This window comes from Colius striatus, chromosome 16, assembly GCF_028858725.1.
Source record: "Colius striatus isolate bColStr4 chromosome 16, bColStr4.1.hap1, whole genome shotgun sequence".
NCBI lineage: Eukaryota > Metazoa > Chordata > Aves > Coliiformes > Coliidae > Colius > Colius striatus.
The window spans coordinates 13,877,340-13,888,659 of NC_084774.1; the positions used below are offsets into that span (position 1 = coordinate 13,877,340).

At 39.5% G+C, this 11,320-nt stretch overlaps 1 protein-coding gene across 1 annotated transcript; it reads right to left on the bottom strand.

Annotated features, from left to right (window-relative positions):
* Nucleotides 1–2,504: 2,504 nt before the first annotated feature.
* Nucleotides 2,505–3,482, bottom strand: MC3R (melanocortin 3 receptor). Its single transcript, XM_010206512.1, has one exon. The coding sequence runs from the start codon at nucleotides 3,480–3,482 to the stop codon at nucleotides 2,505–2,507; it is 978 nt and encodes a 325-aa protein (XP_010204814.1).
* Between the last annotated feature and the right edge of the window lie 7,838 nt (nucleotides 3,483–11,320).

Below are 11,320 nucleotides of genomic sequence, written 5' to 3' on the forward strand. Positions count from 1 at the left end.
TCCATCATGTTTGCATGTGGGATGAAGTCTGGCTTGTTTTTCTCATCTGTTTGTGTAACTCTGTAGAATGAGGAGGCTTTTGCCAAGTGTTAGACTCTTATTTCTAGTTTTGCGAACCAGAGTACCAGGACTCTGGTTTGACATAGCATAGTGTTCTGATAAAAGTAAACATGATTCTATGTCTTCAGATTGTTTTATTTAACAGATGTATGTTTTGCTTGAAGGCAGACCACAGTATGAATCAGTCTCATCTAAAATACTTTTAAAAAGAGAAACAAGACATTAAGTGCAATAAAATCTAAGTACACAATAGCCTGAGGCAGAATATCAAGACAAACTCCAGAGTATAAAGGTACTAACACTGACAACAGGTAGAGTTTTGACAACAGGTAGAGTTTTGACAACAGGTAGAGTTTTAACAAAAAGTAGGTACAATCTTTCCACATGGAAAAGGGCCCATTCTGTGGTTTCCTTTGCTGATTTGTTTCAGCTCACCAGGTGAAACAAAATGCCACATCAGATATTGCAGAAGTAAGACAGGCTGAACAGAAAAGATGCTAGTACTGCCAAACTGCAGTTTGCGATACACAGATAGGCTGAAAGCACTCTTTAGCTTACTTGGCAGTTGTGATTTTCTATGATCTCTACCTGAAATGTAGGAGAATTTTCATCTGTGCCTGTTCTGTCACAGTGACCTTCATAGATTTTTGAGTTTTAGCAGGTGGTTAGAGCACAGGGAGAGATGGCTCTTGGCTCCATGAAAATGATACACTCCATAGGATTAAGAAGTTAGGTTTCTTCCTACATAGGCTGTAGGATGCTGAGAATAAAACTGTTGAACAGGGGTCAGTATTTGCAAACCAGTGGATGTATCTTCCCCATGGACAGTCAGATCTGGGTTCTGGAGCCAGTGGCAGTGAAACACCATCAGGGAGGGTTGTGCCAGGACTAATGTGTGAATGTAAAACTGGAAACAGTGTAGATTGGGAAGTTCTGATCTGGATAACTGTTCCTAAACCGACACAGTGGAGGCCCAGAAATAACAACCTAGCAGCTCCACTTCGATGAAAAAAGAAGAGTCTTCAGTTAAATGAGATCTTTTGGATGTTTGAAAGCAATAAACAACCCCAAGGGTTTCAGGTTACTTTCCCTCCTAAAAGAGATACCAGAAAAGTGCTAAATAGACTTTTGAATAGCTTAAAGCTTTCTTAGTCAGTGTCTGTGCTACTGCCTGTGTATTGTATCATACACAAATGCATCAGCCTTTGCTCAGTTTCCATATGCTGTTTGAAGGCCACTTACATAGCTTATTCCTATAAAAAGCAGAATCAAAGACTAAATTATGGTAGCTAATGTTGTGTGCTTTACATGCCAGCAACTTGCACACAGACTTTGCAAATGATTGCAAGCTGCATGTTGCTTTCTCGTTTCCAGTGCAAATGTGTCCATCACCAAACTCAGTGTAAAGCTCTCTAAATAAAGAGACTGACGTCTGACATATCTTCTTCAATGCATAGAAGTCATATCAGTCATATACATCTTGTTTCTTCCATGTCCTTAATTTAGCCAAATGGATATCTCTTAAGACTCCCTGTGGCTTTTGCACAAAGCTGAATTCAAACTATTTTTAATTTTAGCTATTATTTATGTTCAGAGCTGTGTAGCCATCAAAATTTTCTAGGCATGGATCTCATTGGTGACAATTTACCAAAAGGAGGTTTCTGTGACTTATTCTATTAACATACCAAACACTTCATTGATCAGTGCATTCCAGATTTAAAAAAAAAATAAATGAGGATGTAATACTCCTATATCACAATAAGTAAGGTAAATATCTTCTTCATATGAGTCACTTCTGTCAGGCAGCTGTTTTAAGTCACATTGTCACTGATTGAGCAGCTATTCCTTTTCACTCAAGTGATTTCTACTGAAGGAATATTTCAGTACAAGAGGAATATTTACTGTCACTCTTAAAAATTTTTACTCAGGTCATGTTGTAGCAAGCAGCATAAATGTCAACCTGTTCATTTAATAAAAGGCATGGGAGTAAGTGTAGACCAATGCTGTTACCTGGTGGTATTTATTTTTATTTGTCTTGAGAGTGAATAGCTTTCCACAGAGGTTACCAGTGGAAATCTTTTAGGAAACACTGACTTGTTGATAGTAACACAGAGACAAAGCAACAGGTATAAATGAATAGTAAAGAGAATATTATTCCACTCACTATAGTGTTCCCTTTCAGGATTTATTTTTCTGGCAAATTTCTTAAGCTATTTTGTAAGCCACTCTGGATTTCCTTCTGTTATAACTATTTGAATAATTTCAAATAATTTAGTCAAAATTAGTTTTCATTTAAAAAAAAAAGTGAACCAAGGCATCAAGTAGAAGGTTATTTTTTCTTTCCTGTGACCTTCCTTCAGTCTCTGTCTTTAAAGTGGAGCTGCTCTGTATCTAGGTACATATTGTATGCATCCTCTCTCTGTTCTCAGCACAAGGTCAGATGTTTACAGCATGCACTGTCCCACACTCACGCCGTAACAGCAACACACCATCTCTTTGAAAGTCTTTCTCATCTCCAGGCTCCGAAAAGCATAAATGAGTGGATCAATTACTGAATTGCACATTATCAAGACCAGATAGGTATTGAAGTGTGAAGTGTAGCAGATGCAGTATGGATTCATTGGGCAAGAAATGATGAGAATGAGGTGAAGGAAGAAAGGTGCCCAGCAAACAATGAAGACACCAAGTAATATAGTGATGGTGACAGCTCCCTTCATGCAGGTTCGCTGGTAGGGAACCCCATCCACGGGGAGGGCTGCAATCCGCTTAACATGAAGGCGGGCAAACAAGAACATGTGAACATAAAGGGAGGCCATGAGAAAAAGCATGGTAAAGAACATGGTGATGAGACAGACAATGACAGTTTTGCTTTCTGAGTAGGCAATGAACATGATGCCACAGATGATACAAGCAATCCAAATGACCACAATCAAAGTTAAAGCTTTCTTCACAGTCATGATGCTGTGGTAACGGAGAGCATAGAAAATAGTTATGTACCTGTCAATGGCTATAACCAAGAGGTTGCAAATTGAGGCTACCAAAGAAATACAAATCATTGAGTCAAAAACATTGTCCATATGCTGAATAAAGCGGTCATCAATGATCAAATAGCCGCTGCTCAGGATTGCAATCATAATAGTCTCCAAGGCATTTGACATGCTCACTAACATATCTGCTGCAGCCAAGCTACAAAGGAAGAAATACATGGGAGAATGTAGGTTTCCATTCTTCAGCACTGCAAGAATGACAAGGATATTTTCCAGGAGGCTGATGATCCCTAAAGTCAGGAAAACCTCAGCTTTTATGAAGACTTGCTCACAAAATCCATCGCTGCTTCTGTTGTTCACAATCGAGTCGTTGAATTCTTCAGTGACATTAAGCAGCACAGGCTGAAATGAAAATGCAAAGTGTGTGGTATTCATTGTCAGGAAAGGAGTTGAATTCACAAGGGATTATGGACCTGATAGAGCAGATGAAAAAAAGCAAAAAGGAGGAGAGAAAAAAAGGAGAAAAAGTTCTTCTAAGTTGATGCTGTGCCTGTGGGATGGAATCAAGCAGGACTTTTCTTTAGTCACCTTTACAAGTAGAAACATTAAAACCCCCTGCATCTACAGTCACAGGTTTCTCTTCTCTGTTATCAGAAAGTGAATTTCAAATCTTGCAGGCACCAAACAGTTTTCTCTGAAGGGAAAAAAATCATCATCAGCACATTGCTGGTTCTAGCTCTTCTGATGATTAAAAGCAAAGACTTTTCTTATCTGCTGTCACCTGCTGGGGCCAGTGCAGGTTTGTTGCCAGTATATTGCATCTCAGCGAAGAATCTCTTGCAATTTTAGTGGCAAGAAAGGAAAAGAGAACTAAGGGATTTATACACTCATGAAAGGAAAAACAACTCCTACTTAAACCTCCGTGCAGAGCATTGGCCATTAGAGAGCAAGCACCTTTCTGACTGACAGCTGCAAACAGCAGGTACAGCATCCCCACTGCCGACTCCACCACAGATCCGAAACTGTCTGGCGCCCTCTGCAGATAGCGAGTAAGATGAATTTGCCTTGCAATTTCTCTAAAAACCGGGATTTTTGTCCAGCAAAACTTTCTGCCTGTTCTTGGCAGCAGGCTTCTGCTCATGGGAGTGAGAAGGGGCAGGCAGTTGAGGGTTATAGGTGTTCAGGAGCAGGCAGGATGCTCATACACTGTCCTGGCTTCTACTCCTCTCCTGCCTGGAGCCAGAGCTTCTCTTGGTTCAAGTGAGCCGTCTGAGCCGTGAACTGAGTCTAGATAGTGTCTCTCTTGAGAGTATCCTGAGCTTGCTTGTGCTTTGGACCTTGCAGTTAAAGGCGAAAACCTGAGGGTCAGCTGTAGCTCAGGGGGGATGTGAGTGCAAATAATATGCCCATGATATAGTTGCTGAGGTGCTCCAAAGGCTGTCATTAACCAGATAACTTTGATTTCATCAGACTGCCAAGGATTTAATTCCTTGCCCTCAAATGGTTTGGATTTTGTTTATTTGTTTTGATTGCTAAATTCCCTACTCCCAAGTGAAGCCCAGTGCAAGTGTGTGTCTCCACACCATCTCCCTGTGTCACAACTCCCCAGTTCTGCTGAAGGATTTCAGTCAGCCTAAAGGTTTAACCAGCTCTTACAAATTGATAGGTTTTTTTTAACGCAGAAGTTACTTTGTAGCTGAATTGAACTTCCAAGGCATGTCTGGCAGCACTCATTTCAAGGACAGAGTTTTCTGAGTTCAATTGCTTCAGTTAAACCTGTTTTTTCCTTTTCTTCACTTCTTTTTTTTTTTTTTTTTAAATCTTTTACATTTTAAAATATTTTTTCTCATTTCATGAGATGGACCTTTAACGTTGGTCTGGTAGCAGCCGGAAGCCTTTTGACCTAACTGCTCTTGAACTCTGTCATCATCCCTTAAATCTCTGAAAAATCTTTTATTCCTAAGAGTAAATGCTGGGTGCATGGGACTCCTCTGATATTACACCTATCTTAACAAAGATTCTTCTACTAACCGACTGTCTTTAGAAGCACCAGGTGGAGTTTATCCTCCCAGGGTGAGGACAGGGTCAAAAGCAGAGGAGAGCTCATGGAGGAGAGCCCACCCTGGAGGAATAGCATCCTCCTGGGCTTAGCTCTGGATTACATGCTGATGGCGGGGAACTTATTTAGGCACTCACATGTAAACCACTTCACAGGAGTGCTTTGCCATTTACATTCTGGACCCGTTTTGCCCCTCTGGTTAGCCTCAGCAATATACTGCACTAGTATTGATTCCAGAATGCTCCATCCCTTGTTGCCGCACTCTTTCTAAAGACCGCTACAGATTCTGAATCTAAGTCATTAAATATGTTGCATCATGAATTTCCAAATGTATCTGACAGCAGGAATCAAGCTACCATTTGCACTGAGATGCAATTTGAAGTGGAAATTGAATGTTATATACCAAAGTGGATTAATGGCACTATTAGCTTTGCCATTAAGTGCTAAAAATAATGGGCTAGAGCCTCATGTATCTGATTGCAAGTTCAAACCAACTCTAAGGTCTTTGGAAAAATGGGAAGGACAAAAGGCATGAATTGTATGAAAGGCAGCAGTGTGTCAGGCCTTGTTTTCAAAAGGTGTAAGGGTATTTCTCTGCTCAGCATTGGAAAATCAATGTGATTTGAAATGTATTTTTACAATGTATTTTGCAAAAACAAATGTTAAGTTTTTCCCTGTCAGCTGTCACTTCCTGCTTCATTTCCTGAGATACAGCTAGTGATCATGTCTGCTGCAGTGCAAAATAGCCAGGTTGCTCAAACATCCACTGCAGTGTTAGAGTGGATTGGCAACCTGGCAGTTGGTTACATCTGAGGAGTGAAAAGTTATTAAATTGTACTGAAATGACAGCAGACATTTGTATCCCCAATCTCCTAGACAGTGAAGTCCACTTTTCTTGGGTAGGGGAGTAGAGCTGTGGCAATTGTTGCAACCCAAGGCATATAACATGAAATAATGCTTGGTTTAAGTCCTTTTCCCACCAAAACTAATGAAGAGAAGACTGGAAGGTTAAAGATATGAGATGTCTGTGTGTATTCCCCAAAGTCTGTGTTGTATGTAACTGTTCCCACCTCTTAGCTGTTCCTCCCAAGGTCTCAAGGGAAAAATTTCAACAGCTGCATGGGATGTGCATAAGACTGTTGTTTAGAGGAGATTCACAACAGAAATCATGCAGGTTGAGTGGGACCAGTCAAGGTTTTGGATCTTTGGGTTTGCTGAGTCATGGTGAGCCAGTAAGCTCTCGGCACATCTGAATGTTTCATTGCAAATCAATGTACAGAAAGTGTCATCTTCCATTTTAAATCAGTGAGTAAAATACCCTTCTCACCTCTTGTCTTGGGCTCTGCAGTCCATGATTAATGTTACACTTCATAGCCTTCTCTCCAAGTGTTGTGAGAGTACGTTTATTTGACACCCAGGGAGCTGTGTTGCCTTTCTGCTGTGTTCTTGTTTATTCCCTGGCCTCAGAAACCAAACTCACTGTTGAAATTATTGACATTGTTTTTTAATCTCATGATGTGCTGAATGAGACAAGTCCTTGATTTCTGTCCCTGTAGTTGCTATGCAACTGTCACCTACTCTCTGTAGTTCCTGATGACATGTTTAAGTCAGACAGCAGCTAGGGCCATGGGTCAGAGGAGTATAGGTGCATGGGAAGGGAAAACATCTTTTACAGCACTAAGTTCAGTCCCTTGCTGTATCAGCTATCATTGATAATTATACCACCACTTTCTCATATTCTGTTCTTTCAGCTTCCAGCCCCAAATCCCCAAACTGTATTGTTCCTCATAGATGGAGAGAAATCTATGGATTCACCAATGTGGCATGACTTTGATTTAGTGAGACTGTTGTGTTTGTAATGATCAAATAGGTGTTAAGAAATCTCTGTAGTTTTGCCCTCAGAACTACCTTTCTCCTTTTCTGTTTTTTTGTTGCTACTTTTCTTATGATGAGTCTCCACACTCTCAAACATTTAAAAAGGCAAGGGGTGATTTTTATGCTTGTTTTACTATCAGAAGTTAACCTCCCACACTCTGACTTTGAATGTGGCAGTGCTCTTCAGCCTCCAGAGTGACATGCTGGATGTGGGCTGTGGAGATGGTCTTCAAGGTCTCATTTATCTGAGCAATAAAAATCTTTTGAAATGCACCTAGAGTTTGAATCTTGTATTGGTTCTGTATACAAATACCAACACTTGGGTAGACTGCTACACGTACAATCAATGCTTTAAATAGTGTGACCTCACTCAGTTTTTACTGAGGAAAACACAATTCTGTGCTTCTACAAACAAAAATTTAAAAACTTGTAAAAATGGAAAGTTTTAGCAGCTTGAAGGCCAGATTGCAAAAATGAACATTGAATTTCATTATGTAAATATCTCTCTAACCATGGAGGCATTCGAACTCAATCAGCACCATCATTTTGACCCTGAAGATTTCTAGATACTAGAGATTTCTGTGTCTCTCTTTGTACATGTCTTAGGTTTGACTGATAGAGCTCCTTGTACCTAAACCTGACCAGGATCTGTAAATCAGCTGAACAGACATCTACAAGTACTCTCTCCTCACTATACTCCATATTTATGACCAGATCTGACAGTATTTAGCAGTGATCGTCTCCTTTTCAAATGGATTCAGAGGAAAATGTATCTTCGCTGTTTTGTATTCTGGGCTACTGATCAGAGCTCTTGCCAGGATGTGCAAGACCTGATTTCCGTTCCCTCCTTAGTCTGTCAAGATGAGACAGTCTATCTTTAGGTTCATATTTTCACCTATCATCAGCACAAGCCCTGATTTGCTGGAGTTTTGCCCTGTACTTTCAGGACAGCATAGAACTCAGTGTACTAGCAGATAATTTCTTTAACACTATCCTCTAATACACACTTGCCATCATCATTGCGTTTTTGCCAATGCCAGGGCTGACCTTCACTGAGGATTCTGAGGCTTCCAAACTTAAAATTAATATCCATGGATCTGTAATATTGGTAATGAATGTTATGTGTGCTTCATTTCAAGCAGAATAGATTGTGAGCAGCTCTTCAAAAATGTCAGGGCAACCCACCCTGAGCCCATGAAGATGAAATAAGTGAAATGTGGAAATTAGATCTATCAAGATGTCTCTTACTGAGGAGGCTTTCATTCATGTTCTTTATCTCATCACTTTACCCTAAAGTAACTCCCTGTCTAAGAAGAAAAGCTGTAAATAAGGGGATGTCAACACAATTAATCAAATATTGGTTGTGATGAAGTCCAAGAAAAAGATTTATCTATTTTAACTACCAGCAGAAATGAACCATTTTCTTTGGCAAAAAGCTCAATCATGTTTTACAAAGCAGTTAATATGTAAGTTCAAAAAATGTTATTATTACTCAGTTGTTTCTTCACTAGATAAACTATTTAATCTTCAATGAAATGTAAAGAGAAAGTAACATCTACTGCTAAATGTGAATGATGTAGTTTTCTAAAGATAATTCTCTTGTGAGATTGTTAAAAGAAAAATCTTACTTAACATTTGTCATGAGATTCGTGCTGATAATGGCTGATAAATGCACATCATTTTGCTTTATTTTCACTCTTTTTTGACAACAGTTTGTGCCAGACAAAATTGGAAATTTTAAAGCTAGAGGATAATAACAGTTGCTTCCATGTAGCTGGTAATTACTGCTGCCTTGTGTTTCCAAGTAGACAAAATAGTGAATGAAATACCCTTGAAGACCTTTCCTCAGTTTTATTCTTTAGAGAAAAGGACTTAACAGAGAAAATATTTTATCTTAGCAATTCTATGTGTGTTCCTGAATTCTGTACACATTTCTGGAATGTCCATTATTTTACAGGCTTTGATTTGGAAATATCTGTAAACATGTGCCTGAATTCATCATCTGGACATGCCAGGATGGTTACTTAGCTCTCTACTGATACACAGAGTTATGTGATGCTGAAGAGCTGCCTTAGTAGAGTTTTAGTTTTTGATAATAGAGTACTTGACAAATGCAGTAAATTAAACTTCAGATCTTATTCACCCAGTGATTTGTAGATCATGAACCTCTTGAGCATTGACTTAGTTCAAGAAAAAAAAGTGTTTTTCACTGGAATCATGAAGATATCACTAGTGTGGTGGTTTTTAAACTCTGGCTGGGTGCCCATCAAAGCTGCTCTATTGCTCCCCTTCCTAAGCTAGATAGGGGACAAAAGGTTCATAGGCTGAGAAGATCACTCAGGAGTTGCACATGGGCAATGTGGATTAGGCTTGGAGACTGTCAAACTCCAACAAAACTGGAAGTAGGAGCTTCACCAGAATTTGGCGAAAGGTGCATAAGATGAAACTGCTGTAAACACTCAGGTAATTAAGTGCTGTCTACTAAAATGCTGTGTTTCTTCCTGAATATATGAGAGTAACAGCTTTCTAAGAGCATTTTTAGTACAATAAGATTCACAGACTGAAGAATCACTTGCAATTTTAGATACCTGATGCAATATTAGAAAGATTTCAATTATGCTTTTTCCAAGAAGTTGTAGTTCATACACTTCACAGTCATGCCCATAGCTAATAATGTCATTTTATAATCTTAGGCTCACTATGATCTGAGGCAAGAATGAATCTGACATCAGCTGGGGTCAGTGGAAGTAACATATGTCTGTACCAGATTACTGGAAAAGATTTTCAAACTGGAAGAGTTGATCCTTACCTGATACAACTAACTGAAACCCTGTTTAAGCAGAGCACTGTGGTTTGCATCATTTAGGATGTGATCCACTGAATTTTCTTCCAACCCTGGCTGGAGCCAAAAGCACCAGTATTACAAATGAAGAGATATCCTGCCAACCTTTGTGAACATGTAATAGTGCCAGTGATGAGGTGGCTTTTAGATGAGTGTTTCTACAATTTCAACCAGTTAACAGGTTAATTTGAACAGGCAACTTCTGGACATTATATACAATTTTCCTTCTCATCCAAGGATAAAATGAGACAAAGCAGACCTGATTGCAAAACACTTACCACCACCTGCAGTTGCTTTGTCATAGTCAAGGGATTTTAAGTGCTTTTGACTAATAATACTCAGTATCAGTTTTGTCCTGTCATTTACAGAGTGAAAGACAAGCAGATGTGATTGAGCCAGCTGCATTCTGCTATTTAGCTTCATCAGTGACAAGGATCCCTGTAATATCTTCCTCATCATCCTGGAAGCCCTTGTCTGCATAAATCTCATTGCCCTGCAGTGCTGGGGTTGAGCAGTGGATACATTTGGCCTTTTAAAGCCTAATAACCTAATGCTGCTGACTGGCCTCATTGCTTGCAGTATAGATAACTGTAAAGATTTGGAGATTGACAAGCTTTAAAGATGATTTTACTGAACTGTTAGATGCTGTGAGTGGATGGATATTGGGACAGATTGTTCTGCTAATGCTTGGAGTGTCTTGATTTTTTGCTGTACTTCCAAGTACTTACAAGGAGGTGTTGCTTCCTTGAAGACACAATACTCATAGAAGGACAGACACCTTCGCCCCAACAAGAAAACTGAAGTTCTTACATGCTAGAGGTGGACTGTATTGAGTGCCTGGCACTGGCCACTCCTAAATCTGCAGAAGTACCAGTTTCAGACTTTAAAAAATAATATCTCCTTGTGTGTCTGCCTATTTGTGTGTGGCCCCAGGTGAAAACTGTGAAAGAAACATCCTTGACTGACTAAGCCATCTAGCAAAAAAAACCAAAACAACAAACCAAAACCAGAAAAACAAAAGTCCCTCAAGTTTTTACTTGGTTGTCAGTTTACATTTCAGCATATGAGTTTTTCCTGAAATCAATGGGAAAGGCCATGGGATGAGTGGCTTCCTCTTTCTAGCTGCAGAGATGTGCTCATGTAAGACTCCTTTCTCAAAGACAGTGATAAAAGCTTTCAGAATCTATCCTTTCATTCTATTAGTGGTTAGACCTAACTTTTGCCTTGTTAATTTGATACAAGGATTGATTGTTCTACACTTTTTGTGTTCAGAAGATCCTGCCCTATGTTTGTAAAAAAATCAGTTTCAGTGCTTTTATTGGCATTGCTTTTTGCAAATAACTTCTACAACAGAGACAATTTTTACTTCTTACAGTTTAGGCATAACTAAGAATAACAACAGCCTGTGTCCATCTATTAAACCACACCTGTGCAGCTGTACTGCTGCCCTTGGAGATGTTGCCCTACAACAGTAAAATGGGACTGAAATGCTCTTCA